Source organism: Saccopteryx bilineata, chromosome 2, assembly GCF_036850765.1.
Source record: "Saccopteryx bilineata isolate mSacBil1 chromosome 2, mSacBil1_pri_phased_curated, whole genome shotgun sequence".
In the NCBI taxonomy this organism is placed as follows: Eukaryota; Metazoa; Chordata; class Mammalia; order Chiroptera; family Emballonuridae; genus Saccopteryx; species Saccopteryx bilineata.
In genome coordinates this window covers 323,655,482-323,671,896 of record NC_089491.1, presented here as the reverse complement: position 1 = coordinate 323,671,896, position 16,415 = coordinate 323,655,482, and the positions used below count along the sequence as shown (strand labels likewise).

General features: G+C 40.0%; 1 protein-coding gene across 2 annotated transcripts in view; it reads right to left on the bottom strand.

The window, feature by feature from the left end:
• The window catches only part of CFTR (CF transmembrane conductance regulator), a 193,768-nt gene extending 177,602 nt beyond the window's left edge, over window positions 1–16,166 (bottom strand). Inside the window, exon 1 of one of the 2 annotated variants that reach the window (XM_066262171.1) lies at window positions 16,042–16,166. Coding sequence is in view for 1 of the 2 variants with exons in the window: in XM_066262170.1 (XP_066118267.1) it covers window positions 15,036–15,208 (173 nt within the window). In the remaining variant the exon portion in view is untranslated. Of the gene's footprint in view, window positions 1–15,035; window positions 15,217–16,041 lie in introns of those variants that run through there. The other variant, XM_066262170.1, reaches the window with a different exon arrangement.
• Between the last annotated feature and the right edge of the window lie 249 nt (window positions 16,167–16,415).

Here is a 16,415-nt window from a genome sequence, read left to right as displayed (position 1 = left end):
AGTTCAAAAAGGCTGCCAAGTTCCCAAGCTGGTATCTCAATGGATCCAAAGACTGTGCTCAAGGATTGAATCCAATTTTCATTTCTAAATGTAATCATCTAATAGTTACACTTCACGGGACATATTTTTTAGTTAAAAAATACACTAAACAACGTATGCAATCAAGGCAATTACATTGTTGACTTTATAAAAGCTGATTTTATTATGTGATGTGATTTAGTCACTCAATTTTATAAATCTAGAAGCAAAATTTTCCACCCCAAAATATACCTTTTTGGTATATTGATTATTTTAAGCTGGTTAATTTTAAAAGACTAGACTCAGAAAAACTTCTGACCTTCACCTTCCTGCCTATATGAATTAGAGGACCTGCTCTAGGAAGGGAGTTACCATCACAGAGAACTATAGTATACTATTTATCCTAGGGAGGGACCTAGCAGGGCCTATTTGGTCAAAGCTCTGTGTCCCCCTTTGAAAGATGACCCAGAAAACATTTGTTTACTAAACATTTTCCCACCTCCATGTGACTTGCATTCCAGCCCTTTGCAGTCCCAAACCACACTGCCTCCTTTTCCTGAGGAAAAGGATGGCACATAGGCTTTACCTGCCCAACGTGTTCTAGGCTCTGACATTCCCATAGAACCTCCACATATCCTTATGCATTAAATTTGGGTTCTTTCTCCTGTTAATCTGTCATACCATACTTTTAAGGTTGAAAAGCAGTAGTTGGATAATTTAAACCTACTTTCTTAAGACTGACCTAATGGGTCTCAGATTTTAATAGGTGAAAGGAATCATCTGAAGTGTGAAAAACAAAAAACAAAAAGATAAGATAATGGTTGCCCTCTCCCAGAGATTCTGGTTTAGGAGGTATGCAGTGGGATCTAGGAAGCTGCATATTAATGTGCTATATATAATTATAACTACTACTAAATTAAGATACTAATAAAAATTTCTAATGGTGGGAGGAAAAGTATTTTTCCACCTTCACAAAAATCAATAAAAAATTTGGTCTCTTTTATTAATAAAGTGAGAGGAAAAAAACTATAGATTTTAGAGCACTTTTGCACTCTAAAGAAAAAAATTGCATCATTAAATATATTAACGTGAAAATCCCAGTAAAGAAAAATAATTAGAATGTATACTAAGTCTTGATATATGTTCTAAGATATATAACTATAGTACTAGATATCAGGGACTCAATAATGATGCTAAATAAATGAATAAAAATCACATTTGTGTTTCAAAGTTATTACATTTACATTAATGAGCTCATTTTATACTAGTTGTCTTTCTAAATAATAAAATTTTATTGCATAAAAGCTTAGCTCTGATGTTACTGGAATGGCTACTTCTTAGCTTTAATCACTTTTATAAACTCTTAATCCAGTAAATATAATTTTGGATCTCATTGTAGTTAGATGTTGTATTGTCTGAATTAACTGTTTTATGTAAATACCTACTGTATAACTGTATTAATGATTTGGTCCAAGTAAGCTCCATAATCAAATATATATAGCATCAGTATATATATGCTATACACTGATGTTTATAGATAGAAGAGACTAATCTTATTAGGTACCAGCTGAAAGTGGGTAGAAAAGAGGTTAATGTGAGTTTTTGGAAGCCAACCCTATCTTTGAGTTGAAAGTAGAAGTTCTTCTGGTAAGAAGATTTTGGTCAGCCTACTTATTGCTTTATTTTTTAGAATGTATTCAGGATCGTCAAACTAAAATAATTTTTTTTTTGTATTTTCTGAAGCTGGAAACGGGGAGGCAGTCAGACAGACTCCCGCATGCGCCCGACTGGGATTCACCTGGCATGCCCACCAAGGGGCAATGCTCTGCCCATCTAGGGCATCGCTCTGTTGCGACCAGAGCCACTCTAGCGCCTGAGGCAGAGGCCGTGGAGCCATCCCCAGCGCCCGGGCCATCTTTGCTCCACTGGAGCCTCACTGCGGGAGGGAAAGAGAGAGACAGAGAGAAAGGAGAAGGGGAGGGGTGGAGAAGCAGATGGGCACTTCTCCTGTGTGCCCTGGCCGGGAATCGAACCCGGGACTTCCACACGCCAGGCCGACACTCTATCACTGAGCCAACCGGCCAGGGCTTAAAATAAATTTTAAAATAGTTTTTTAACACTAAATTATGACACATACATTTAGGAAGAAATTTTGGAAATAATCACTTCAATAATTTGGCTTAAAATTAAACTCATTAGGCAACCTGAATTAACACATTTTAAAAAGAAAACTATTTCAAGGGAAAAGCCTATCCATGGCAAATTTAGCTATCATTGATCTTCTGAACTATTTTAAGCCAGAATTTTCCTAGAAAGTTCTGTGAACTACACAAGAAAGCAAATGGAACAGTGTTTCCTGTTTTATGTTATACTTTAGAACACAGGATAAAACAAGTAACATTTTAATTCAAAATTAGGCATTTTATCTTCAGAATGTCAATGTTTTTTGTTTGTTTGTTTATTTGTTTGTTTTAAGTGAGAGGAGGGGAGCTAGTGAGACAGACTCCTGCATGTACCCTACCAAGAGCCATCTGGATCCCCCTGCTGGGGTTGGTACTCAGTCAATTGAGCCACTGGCTGCCGGAGAAGAGAGGGAGAAGGGGGAGAGGGAGGGAAAGAGAAGCAGATGGTCGCTTCTCCTGTGTGCCCTGACTGGGGATCGAACCCAGGATGTCTGCATACTGGGTGGTTCTATTGACTGAGCCATGCCAAGGAACAAAATTTTTGGACTTCAATATTTATAAATAAATTTTCACACTTCCTTCAAATACTAAATTTTAGAAGTGTAGCCAAAAGCTGATTTAGTCGTTTTATTTAATTCAATAAATATATTTTAAAGGCACACTACGTTCCAGAAACTGGTTACCGAAAGATGGATAAGACAGAGTCTGTGCTTCAAAGAATGGGTGCATCAGAAGATGCATATGTAGGGACTGGCCAGTTGGCTCAGTGGTAGAGCATCAGCACAACATGTGGAAGTCCCAGGTTTGATTCCTGGCCAGGGCTCATAGGAGAAGTGCCCATCTGCTTCTCCATCCTTCCGCTCTGCTTCCTTGCTATCTCTCTTTTCTCCTTCTGCAGCCAAGGCTCCATTGAAGCAAAGCTGGCCCAGGCGCTGAGGATGACTCCATGGCCTCCGCCTCAGGCACTAGAATGGCTCCGGCAGCAAAGGAGCAACACCCCAGATGGGCAGAGCATCATCCCCTGGTGAGCATGCCAGGTGGATCCCTGTCGGGCGCATGTGGAAGTCTGTCTGACTGCCTCCCTGTTTCTAACTTTGGAAAAATTTAAAAATAAAGAAGATACATATGTAAAAAAGAAGAAATGGTCAAATATTCCTATCAGTCAAAAAGTGTCACGAACCTGCGCAACTAGTATTTTCAGGTCCCAAGCAAGAACGATGTGAAATTAAGAAAAATACACTTAAAGAATTAAAGAATAAAAGATGAGGTCGGGAGGGCTCTGCAATTACTGCTGGCAGAAACAGACCACCCTCGCAGAAAACATGGCCGCTCCCCAAAACCATACCTTCCTTTATTTAGAAGGCAAAGTGGGACATTAGCAAATCAATGACTTTTCTGATTACAGTTTCCAAGGCAACCTAGGAATTCCACCAAGTGCAGAAAACCCCCACCATACATTAACAAACACAAAGAAGCCAGTCTTTCCAGGGAACATGGGGGTTAGAATGAGCAAATACATGAAGGTGTGTGGAAGGCCTAGCCTTTGACAATCCAGTCAGGCAGAGGTGGGGGGTTGGGCAGACTGTCAGCTTAAGCCAGTTCCTCATACCTCTGTCCCCCAGAAATCCAAACTCTAAAAACCTTGTTGATTTTTCGGTCCCTGACAAAAAACAATTCTGAGAAATTATCTAACAGCTGTTAAGCTATAGCAGTATTTTCTTCTGAAAAATTTTTGTCAAATATGTCAGTGTTGACTTCCTTCAAAAATTATTGTTACTGAATACAACAAAGTTAATTATATATAAGCTTGAAAAGTTTTTCTATATTTTAAACTAAGTAATTTTAAAGCTGTATATATTTTAAAGTTATTGCAATACAATATGAAATGAACATTTTTGTAACGTGAAAATTATACGAGATTCCTATTTCAATGCCCATAAATAAAGTTTTCTTGGAACAGAGCCATGCCCATTTGTCTGCATATTGTTTATGGCTGCTTTCCCACAAGGGCAGAGACCACATGCTCTGTAACATTGGAAAAGATTTTTTTCTAGCCCTTTATAGAAAAAAATTTACCAATCCCTGATCAAAAACAAGCGATTTGGGTTGAGTATAGCTTTGTTGTGTTACTTCATTTCTCAGAATTCACAGAGGTTTTAAAATAAGCAAAATGAGCTTCCTAATCAGCTGGTGCCTCCCGAACAGTGTAGCTAATCCCAGGGAGCAGGGCTGCATGTTCTTGTTGCTCCCATACTCGGTACCAGGCTCCAAGGTCTGGCCTTCAATCTCCTCTAAACACAGCCGTCAGCACCCCTACAATTTGCCTAGCAAGCTTAATTTTCACCTACTGGTTGTACTGGTACCAGGTGAAATTCTTGGGTCCCTTTTTGAATTAAGAACTTTACACCTGACCAGGAGGTGGCACAGTGGATAGAGCGTCGGGCTGGGATCTGGAAGACCCAGGTTCGAGACCGGAGGTCGCCAGCTTGAGCGAGGGCTCATCTGGTTTGAGCAAAGTTCACCAACTTGGACATAAGGTTGCTGGCTTGAGCAAAGGGTTACTTGGTCTGCTGTAGCCCCCCGGTCAAGATACATATGAGAAAGCAATCAATGAACAACCAAGGTGTCATAACGAAAAAGTGATGATTGATGCTTCTCATCTTTCTCCATTCCTGTCTGTCTGTCCTTATCTATCCCTCTCTCTGACTCTCTCTCTCTCTGTCTCTGTAAAAAAAAAAAAAAAAAAAAAAAGAGAGAGAGAGAACTTTACTAGGCATTTTGGGGTGGGTGTGAGGTTGGGTAGAAGGGGGAGGTATACTCCATGGGCAATGCTAAGAAAGCCAGCTCTGCGTGTTTCAACAGACTCAAAGTTTTAACATAAAACAATGATACCTAATCTCCTCTAGCATATTAAGAATCTTTTCAACACACACCAAACACTTTGTGGTAGTAGGTGTGCTCTTGTTTACTCAGTCACTGCAACAAAACCTGAAGCCCAGCAGACTCTCAGACCTAGTTCTTGAATGTCCGCGCTCACAGAAATCGGTTTAAAGGAGTGACGTTATAGTGGGGTGGGGCACTTCACACAGCAGTTGGTGGGTTTGGAGGGGAGGGTAGTAGAATTTAACCAATGCTGTTCGTAGAATATAGCTGCTTGCTCCAGAACACACTCTCAAATGATTCTGTACCACAAGAAAGCCAAACAAGTGGGCACTTTAAATTCTTCCCGAGATGCCACCTGACTTTACTGAACAGTGTGAGGGACATATTCTGTCATCTCAGATATCATAACATTTCTTGCCTAGACTAAGTTCTAGATCACTTTGATATATTTTCAAATAACCATATTACCTGCCTTTGAGACATCAGCATCATTTCCTTTTTTATTTTAAAGAGAAGCATAGGGTCTGCCTAGCCCCCCACCACCACCACCACCAAGCCCTCTTTTCCAACTGAATCTCCACCCTCAGCAGCTTTTCCACCATCCACCCTGCTGCCCAAGCCAGCCAATCTGCACGTTGTCCTTGATTCTTCTCCCTCTTTTGCCATACATACCCAAGTAATTACCAGCCTGTTGATTTACCTCCTAAATGTCTTTCAACTCCATCTCTCTCTTGCTACTCCCACTACCACTCATTCAGCTCATTTCTTTTTTTTTCCCACTACCACTCATTCAGCTCATTTTTTTTTATATATATATATTTTTTTTTTTCTGAAGCTGGAAACGGGGAGAGACAGTCAGACAGACTCCCACATGCGCCCGACCGGGATCCAACCGGCACGCCCACCAGGGGCGACGCTCTGCCCACCAGGGGGCGATGCTCTGTCCCTCCGGGGCGTCGCTCTGCCGCGACCAGAGCCACTCTAGCGCCTGCGGCAGAGGCCAAGGAGCCATCCCCAGCGCCCAGGCCATCTCTGCTCCAATGGAGCCTTGGCTGCGGGAGGGGAAGAGAGAGACAGAGAGGAAGGGGGGGGGGGGGTGAAGAAGCAAATGGGCGCTTCTCCTATGTGCCCTGGCCGGGAATCAAAACCCGGTCCCCCACACGCCAGGCCGACGCTCTATCGCTGAGCCAACCGGCCAGGGCCCAGCTCATTTCTTTTGCAAAACTGCAGCAGCTCTGCACTTGCCACGCCCAGCTAGAAATCCTGGCCTTTCCTCTTCCCAAATGATAAAGCCCAAACAGAGCTCAGAAAGCCCCTTTCCATGGTGCCATCGCTAGAGTTTCAGACCATTTTCCCCAAACCTCAGACACACCTCTTATGCTCCCGTCACAGGGAACGTCTCTGAAATCTTTAAAGGTGCCATGACCTCTTTACTGCCAATCCTACACACAGTCTGCTGCTTCTGTATTTAAAACTTTCCTGCCCATCCCCACTCTTTGTCTGGATAATCTGCTTTCCGTGTCATCTCCAGAGTCACTCCTCCAGCAAGCCTTGCTCAACCACCATAGACTGGATGAGATGCACTGTGGAATGTTTCTATAAGCCCTTGAGACTCTGGGATTCAGAGAATGTGTTCCAAGAAGGCAGCACCAGTTTTTCCTTGTGCACCTTAACCTTCTTAATGCCTCACATGGAATATAGAAGGTGGTGAATAAATAAATTAGGGCATTCTCTAAGCTGCCCTGAATCATGACCAAAAAGGAAGTACTGCTCTGACTCAGGTCCTTGAATCAGTCTATGAGAGAAGTCCCTCATAATGTCAGAGGGAGGCCTGGTTTCAGGGTTGAAAATCCTACTAATAAGGACTTAGCAGGAATCTTCAAACCCTGTCTTTACCTCATGAGCAAGGAATTAGCAGGTAGGCTTTCCCACTAAAGCTAAGGCCTGGCCATAAAGGAACCCAAGAAAAGCCTGATGGAATAAAATCTGCCCAGGGTCCTCTTGCTTTGACCCCTTTTCATCAGAATGCTGTGCTGCAAGATTGTTGAAATATCTAAAATATCTATAAGCCTCTAGGGTTGATCACCATGGAACCATCATCATGACAAAGAAATGTGTATTGAACCAATACCATGCAGGAGTCTTGAAATGGTCTGAATGCTTTACTAAACAAGTCACAGAAGGCCCTGACATCCAGGGCTTTACAATGTGAAACAGTCACCGATGTTAAAAGACAGCGAGAAGTTAATAGAGCCGCACAGAGAATAGCTAACTTGACAAGCCTCGCAACCTGGATACAATTGTGGAAACAGATCTTTCAGAGTAAGACTATGCTCACTCTCTGCATCAGGCAAGCTAATTGGATTTTTACAGGTGTCTTTGTTTCTTTCTCTCTTTCAGAGAGAAAGGAAAGGAGAGAGAGAAAGAGAAACATCAATTTGTTGTTCCACTTATTTATGCATTCATTGGTTGATTCTTGTACGTGCCCTAACCAGGGATCAAACTAGTGGTGGGATTCAGCCCGTTCACACCAGTTTGGCAGAACTGATACCTAATGTTTTGTTGAGTTTGGTGAACCAGTTGTTAAAATGGCACTTGTAATCAGGGTTCTTTCTAAGGTGGGCACCTGGGCAGCCGCCCAATGTGTAAATCACAAATTTACATTCCTTACTCTTTTTTAACATTCATCTGCGCAACAGCATATTCTAAGTGCCCATAGTCATGTTCGTTCTGTCCATAAGTGATAAAAATTGCAAGTGAGGATGCCAATCAGGAAACAATGTGGCCTGACCAGGCGGTGGCACAGTGGATACAGCGTCAGACTGGGATGCCAAGGACCCAGGTTCAAGACCCTGAGGTCCCCAGCTTGAAGGCGGGCTCATCTGGTTTGAACAAAGCTCACCAGCTTGGACTCAAGGTCGCTGGCTTGAGCAAAGGGTTACTCCGTCTGCTGTAGCCCCCAGTCAAGGCACATATGAGAAAGCAATCAATGAACAACTAAGGTGCTTCAACAAAGAATTGATGCTTCTCATCTCTCTCTCTTCCTGTCTGTGCCTGTCTATCCCTTTCTCTGACTCTCTGTCTCTGTCAAAAAATAAAAAAATTAAAGAAAAAGAAGCAATGTGAAGATCTTAACAGTTTTATTGGTTTTTGTCAGATATTATTTAATATTTTTTCATTACTATTTTAAAACTTTCTTATAACAATCTAGTTTTGTGTACCTCTTTTGTTATTCTTATTTAAGTATTAAATGCATGAAATAATAAAGGACCTTTCGGTATACCTTTTTTTATATTTAAAATGGTCCTTAGGGCAGAGAACTGGTTGTTAAATTATTTAAGTCCCACCACTGGATCAAATCCATAACCTTGGCATATTGGGAAGATGCTCTAATCAAGATGCTCTAATCAATTAGAGCAACTGATTAGATGCTCTAATCAATCCATCTGGCCAGGTCCTACAAGTTTTTTGCTAAAAGAAGCCTAAACTCTTTGTTAACACAAAGCTTCATAGGAAGGCCGCTTTGTAATGCTAACTTTATTCACAAACAGCCACAGGTAAATTCTTAGGAGCTGAGGAGAAGTATCTGAAAGAATGATGTCTTGCTCTGTGATAATAGATTTACTATATTTATAAATTCAACTATTGGTCAGGGTCCCAAAACAATCAGACCTCAGTCATAATGCCTTTTCCCCTTTTGACCTCATCGCATTGCAGGGATTAGTGCTAGGGAAGTGATCCACACAAATGCATCGGGACTCAATGCAATCAGAATTACCAAAATTGCTGCTGAGTCAGAGGTGTTTTTAAATTTTGACAAACAACATATAGCTGCATGTTAAATGGTTAACACCCTTCCACAGTGGTTTTGCAATCCTATACTTATACTGTAGCTCTATCACACTGAAATTACAGGTTCCAGTGAAATAACACTAACAATAATAACACATTTTAGGGCAGTGCCATTTAAGGGCCTTTTAAACAAGTTTCAACATTTATGCATTCAACATTACCACATTAAGTCTTATTTCCTTCCTTAAACATAAACAGAAAATTGAAAATCCATGATTTCCCTAGTGTAATTAGTTGGTTGGCTCAGAGGGATATTTTGATTGTCACATCACACAAAATATTGATGAAGCAGTTAAGAAAAATAGATTCCACTTCTTTTCCTAACAAAGAATGAATTTTAAAACTATATACCATATGCTATTTGTATAAGCATATAGAATACTCCTAGAGAGTCAATAAATTGAACTAGTATATAAAAGCTATTGAATATACTTCAAAACAAAGGAATTTTTTAAACTAGCAAAAAAAGTAAAAGAAACTTAATTATTTGTACATATATTTTATATTTTAAAATATATCTTTACAATATTAGTCATGTCATGCAAAGAAATACTTTCAGAACTCTGATTGTTAAACCAATCAACATTGACACATATTCAAAACTAAAACTCTGAACTATACATAACAAATCATGACCAGCAAAAGGCAGAAATGGATAAAGAGAAATATTTAGGGACTAGAAGGGGGGGCAACATTTGTCAGTGTGCAGGCAACACTGTCCAAGACAGAGGGACCCTTGTTCCAAAAGTGGCCTCTTCCAATTCCTGCAGAGGACAAGGCTGAACTGAAAGTACATGAAAACCCTGGGTTGTCATGGCATTTTCTCACTGACTGATTCAATGGATTCATGGTATTCGGTGCCCTTAAAGCTGTACATCTCACTATGAATTGTGTATCTCATGCTGACCTTTTGTTTTATGCATCTTTGTCTTTTAATTTGGACAGTCTAGCCTTGTCTAAGAGACAAACCTGGGTATTGACTGAGACAAGACTAGACCTTTATTTGATTGGCCAACTGGGTTCCCTTGGCAACATATCTATGAATACCCCCAACAAACTGCAAAATATTTATGACTGCCATAAATTTAGATTTCCTCATGCTTTGCAAACATGTAAATAAAATGTAAATATAAAATCATTGTGATAAATTCTTTTACACTATAATTTATATAACTAAATTATAATTTATATGACTACATTAGTGTGCTACTCTTCAAAATTGTCATCTTGTTGAGTATTCCATTATACACTTAATATAATTATGCTTCCGTTGCTCAAAGCCCTTATGTCTCTCTTCATTAGGAAATGTCAAGGTCTGCAATAAAAATAATATTGAATGTTAACTCTAATTGAGAAATAAAATTTTTAAATAAAATAAAATTTGCAATGCATTTTTTTGAATGATAATACCTAAACTTAAGTAGCACTTGGCTGTTAAAGCAAATTATGACAAAAACCTTTATACTTTCATGGTGCATTTAATTTTGAGATAGGGTCATAAGACTTTTTTTTTTGAGAGAGAGAGAGAGAAAGAGAGGCAGGAACACGGAGCTGCCCCTATATGTGCCCTGACCAGGGAATCAAACTGGCAACCTCCATGCTCTGGCACATCACTCCAACCAACTGGCCAGGACTTAATTTTTTTTTAATTGGTTGATTGAGACAGCAAGAGAAAGGAAAAGAAAGGGGAGAGGGGAAGAGAAGCATTCATTTGTTGTTTCACTTAGTGATGCATTCATTGGGGGCTTCTGCTGTGTGCCCTGACTGGGGGATCAAATCCGCAACTTTGTCATTTCAGGACGACGCTCTTAACCAACTGAGCTAACCGGCCAGGGCCTCAGACGTCATTTCAGAAGCAAGTCCAAGTGTTTTAGGTAATATCACTTTTAATCTAAAGCAAGCTACTATAAAATAATGGCTAAAAAGTAATGAACTACTATATAATTGTGAGAAGAAATATACATACTGTTTTAAAAGGTAATTCCATAACAGGAATCTAAAACACTTTAATCAAAGGCAGAATGTTTAGATAAGAGTTTGGTTTCCATTGATAACTATTCTGACCCACCACAAACATGCTGGTGTAGAAATTCTAGCATATTTGCTTAAAAATCTCTTAAAATGTATTTAATAATTACAAAAGTATCTTAAATTATATTAACCGGACACTTACAATATGCATTTCTATGCTGAGTTTCCATCTTAGGTCCAAACTTATTAACTCTTTGGTCTTAGTTGAGACTTATCTGTGGAGTTTATTGGGGTTCCCTATATCCAGTCTATTAAGAGATCTGTGGCATTGTACACTTGAATTCTGTGGGGCTCTAACAATTCCTCAAGTATACTGTTTGACTTCTAGTATGAATACCATGACCAAAATTCGAGATGTCATCTGATACATGGTTTGACATACAATCTTACAACTAAGCAGAATGTGAGAAATTCAGTGCATGAGAGAAAAAAATAAAGAACAAGCTGAATAACTTACCTTAAAAGTTATCAGAAAATGTAGATTTGAAAAACTGCTGTTGGTAAACATTTGTATATCAATTACACCGGTCTATGAATCATAAATTCCATGCAAATATATCACCTCTACTTTAAAAAAATCTTCTTACTTTATAAAAGCTTTAAGTTAATGTACTTGTTTTCCATAAACTATTTGAGTTTTTGTATGAAATTCTTTTGGATTGTTTATATACATATATATGTGTGTATATGCATACATATATATTAGCATTATGACACTTCTAATGTCCTTCAAATTTGTACTTGATATGAAATACATGCAAAATTAGGTATACTGCTCACAAAAATTAGGGGATATTACCAAATAAATATGAAGTGATAAAAAAAGAGAAGCATTTGATTTTTTTTTATTAAACGAGAACATCAGAAAAGCAAATGACAAGTCAAAGAAAGTTGTTCAATTATGCAAGTGAGATGCAAAATCAACCTTTATTGCATTGGTGAAAATGCACTACACAAAAGGCTGAAAGGCTGAAAGTATTGGAGTATCTGCACATTTCTTGATCCCCTAACTTTTGTGAGCAGTGTAGTTAAATATTTCCCAAACTTTATTAGCTTTTCCAATAACAAAACCTAAACAATGAAAGAGATATTTAATATAATCTATAACCCAGACCATAATAGCTTTACACTTTTATGACACTGAAACTGAAGGAGGAACCATATTCAGAAAGTTAAGTTCTAAGTCATTTAACAACATATGATAAAAGCATATGAACTTTTTCTTGTGTACCTGGTAAGGCCATGTCCGAGGAGATTTTATCTCACTTAAATTCTCATCCAGGCCCATTCATTGCTTGTAGAGAATGACAGTTACAAAATTTTATTCAACAAAGACAAATTAAGTGTATTACATAAGCAAGGTCTATAGTATTGTAAAGACTGTAAATACATATATGGTAATTGATGATGATGTAATAAAGCAGTCAACATGTATGGGTGAAACCTTTTCCATGCAGTTCTCAACAAAGTAACCCCTATTCCATCAGTTCCACAAGTCTCCAAGTTTGAAATGTCAAATGACACAAACACAGAGATGTTAAGTGACTTGCCTCAGGTCGCAACCCTGACCACTAAGCAACACTGTCTAATACCATGCAGAAAATAAGTTTTTACCATTTCAGAATTACCGCCCAGAAGAAAGTTTATAACTACAGGTACTGATTGTCAGCTTCTATAAACAGTAGGAACTTAACTTTTTAAAATACATCTATTTCTTGATATTTCTTTCATAATGCAGCTTGTAACCCATCCATGCCCTCAGCCACTGAAGAGAGATACCAGAGGCAAGACAGGGGCTTGCCAAGGGGAAGGCTGGTGTTGGGCAGTGGCCAGGCCATTGAGGATGCAAGGAATTCAGTGCAAAACTGTCCGTCGGCACTGGCTGTCCCACAGAGGGGTCTGCGCTGAGAATCTCTGCTGCACTCCCGGTGCACTACAGCACCATCCACGAAGCCAAGATGTGGAAACAACCACAGGGCCTGTTGGCGGGGAGTGTATAAAGAAAATGTGTGTATATACGCACTGAAACATTACTCGGCCATAAAAAAAGAAAGAAATCCATGTTATAAGAACATGGAGGGACTTTGAAGGCATTTTACTAAGTAAACAATCCAGACAGAGAAAGGTAAATACTGCATGGTTTCACTGATATGTGGAATCTAAATAAATAAATGAAAAGTCCAACTTACAGAAACAGGGAGAAGATAAGTCGTTCCCAGGGGCTGGGATGTGGGTTAAATAGGAATGGGTTGGTAAAGGGTACAAACTCAGCTGTAAAGTGGATGAGGTCTGAAAATCAAATGTAAATCGTGGTAACTACAGTTGACAGTGCTGTACTGTATAATTAAAATTTGCTAAGAGAGGGGAACTTAAATGTTCTCACAAAAAAAGTGATAGATATGTTAATTAAGAAGACGGAAATGCTTTTCACAATGTATACTTATATAAATAAAGCAAAAAAAAGTAAAAATAAAATACACCTATTCTTTGAACAATTTATTATGAAAGAGTTTAGAAACAGAAATGAGCGTGGGCTTAACAAACTTAGTAGCCATTATATTATATTTCTCACAAATCAACCAGAGACCACTTAAAAACTATACAAAAACTTGAAAAGTAATTTGTTAAGGAAAAGAAAACTTTGATAAATCAACAATAATCTCATTTAAATCAAAAATAAGCTAATTTAAAGTCCCTTAGTACTTAGAAGTAACTAAGAGGTATTCATTCTTCTGAAAACTTTAGTTTTAGATTGATTGACATTTAGGTTCCTTAAAGCGCTCTAGTAAAAAGTCTACAGTGCACGCCAATGAGCATTTTGATTTTGTAAGTAACAGGAAAATAGATCAACAGAACAGATAATCGAATTTTTATAGATGGTGTAAGAAAATCTGCTGAAAACATCAATACACAAAAGGTAATATCAAAGAGTAAAGTCCTTCTCTCCCATCCACTGGGAGGAGCTCTCCTTCAATGGCTAATGATCTCTCCTTAGCCCTAAATTCCAGGCTTACTGCACATGCAGAGAATAAAGATGTGAAAGATGTGTCCGTTTCACACCAAATATACATATGGATATATTTATAATATATTTGACTTTTCTGATACATAAATATGCTGATTAATTGGATAATTATGAGTCCAGCTGTACCTACTCATTTATTCATACAAGTATAATAGGAAAAGAAGATACAGTATCCAAAGAACACTTCAAAATTGAAATGCTACATTTAATTACACTTTATCTAAGTCTTGAAATTTAGACCCTACTTTTTAATCCCATTAGATGAAGTATGCAAGCTTCGATGGATCATCACATGCATAGTCGGTTAAATACATTTTATTAACTTTCAGTTGAATATAACTTCAGTATCTATTCCCATGGTTTCCCATTTCCATGATAACTCTGACCCACCCATGTAAAATTTATAGCTCGTGGAACTGGATTTTTTAAAAATAGGTATTTCAAGGGATCTGCTTTCATTCTTTGCAGAATAATGGATTTGCAGCAACTACTTGTTTGACTTGCCCAGTATCATAACAACAAAAACTCAGTTTAAGCACCTACTACCCACTTCGCCCCTCTCCCCTAAAAAAGTGCAAAATACAGTCAGCGAAGGTTTTCTGGGCACCTACCGCGAGCAGGCATGGCCCTGGTAGTATGTGCACCAAGATATCATCTAAGCTTCCAAGGTATGAGGGGAGAAAACCAAGGACTAAACGTAAGTAATTTTATTAACAAGTTTATAATTCATAAACTTCTTAGAAAAATCTAAGAAAACAATTGCACAGTAGCACATTAGGGTCTTGAGAGCATGACTTTCAGTTGTTAAGACTTCAAAGTTAATCTGAGGCTCTCTATCCAAACAACTGGCTTCAGTTTACTCTCTCATCTCTTCTTGAATAGATTTTATTCTACAAAACCCAGGTTCTCTTCCATAACAATGAATGATAGCGCATCTTAAAAAAAAAAAACACTATTTCTCTTTCCCCCAAACCAGCCTATACACTGACTCTCCCCTTTCGTGGGCACGTGTCTTTCCAAAGCTCGGCTGGATACCCTCTCACCTGAAAAAAAGTTTGGAGATAATGCCGGCCTTTTCCAAAGGCGACCTCTGCATGGTCTCTGGGGACGCCGAGGTCCCTCCCGGGCAAGCTGGAATGAGCTCCTCAAGCCAAAGGCCCCACTCTTCCTGCTGCCTGCCGCTCGCCCCTTTTTCTTTGACCTGCTGTGATGTCATTTGCTTCCAACTCCCCCCACCACCCTACCCCACACACCTCCCATTTCCTTCTGCTCCTTTCCCCGCCTCCACTGCCCAGGTTAAAAGCCGCACTTTTGCTCCAGCGGCTTTCTCCACCCCCTCCCCACCCCGCCCGCACCCCGACCGCTCCCGCGCGCTCTTCCCCGGGCCGCGTCCAGCCCCCGCGCAGCCCGCAGGTGAGGACAGGCGCAGCCGCTCCGCAGGGCCAGCCACCGACGCTGGGGGACAGGAGCACAGCCGACCCCCACACCCCTAACCTCCCCAGCCTCCTGGACCCTCCTCCTCACCAGGTTCCGCCGGAGCCCTGCCCGCCGCCGCCAACATCCCCGTGCGTGCTCCCTTCTCCCTTTTTTCCGGGACCCTTGCGGGGTTCCTCTGACGTTTGCAAGGTGCATTTTGGAAGGAGAACAAAAATATGTCTCTTCTATATCAAAAAGCAGCCTGGGCCGGAAAGTCCCGCGGCCGTTGCTCCCGGAGCGCTTGGAGGCTTGTTAGTTTCAGGCTTAGGTAAGCTCAACGTGTGGCTCAGTGAGACCCCTGACGGGACTCCTTCAGGAGGGGCAGCGAGTTCCTGCGAGGAGCTGAGAGGAGTTGTCCCTTTGTCCATTATTCGCCCAGGACTTGTTCATTGTCTGTCCTCGGATTTTCAGCCCGGCTTGCGTTTTTAAGAAAAGCTATTGTGTTGTTAGCGACTACGATGACATGTAAACTAACCCGCCCTGCTATAGATTTCCTAGTCTCGGTCAGCAAAGCATTTTGACTAATACGCTGAAAGGAATGTAAACAGGCTTTGAAGCAAAGGTAGCTTTTACCTCGGATCTGAGTCAGAGAAAGGCGGTCTTCAGCTCTCCGAGGGCATCTATGCTTTCTCCCCCCACGTGTGGTCGCCTTAGCTTCCTCCATACAGTCTTTGGTGCGTGTAGATTGTGTGTCTGGCTGATGGTTTTTACAAGAGCCAAGCCTTTAATTCCTGAACCCTATTGTGTAAAAGCAAGGGCACACCGAGTTTAAATTGAGAAACCCAAATGAAAGTTAAAAGTTTGGACTGATTACTTTATTGCCTCTACACCTAAGGCAAGAGTATTTGCCTGTGAATTACTTTATTGTTGACTTGTGGCCACTCAAATACAGTCTAAATAAAACGTGTATTTCATAATTATAGAAATACAAACACATGTATTTAAAT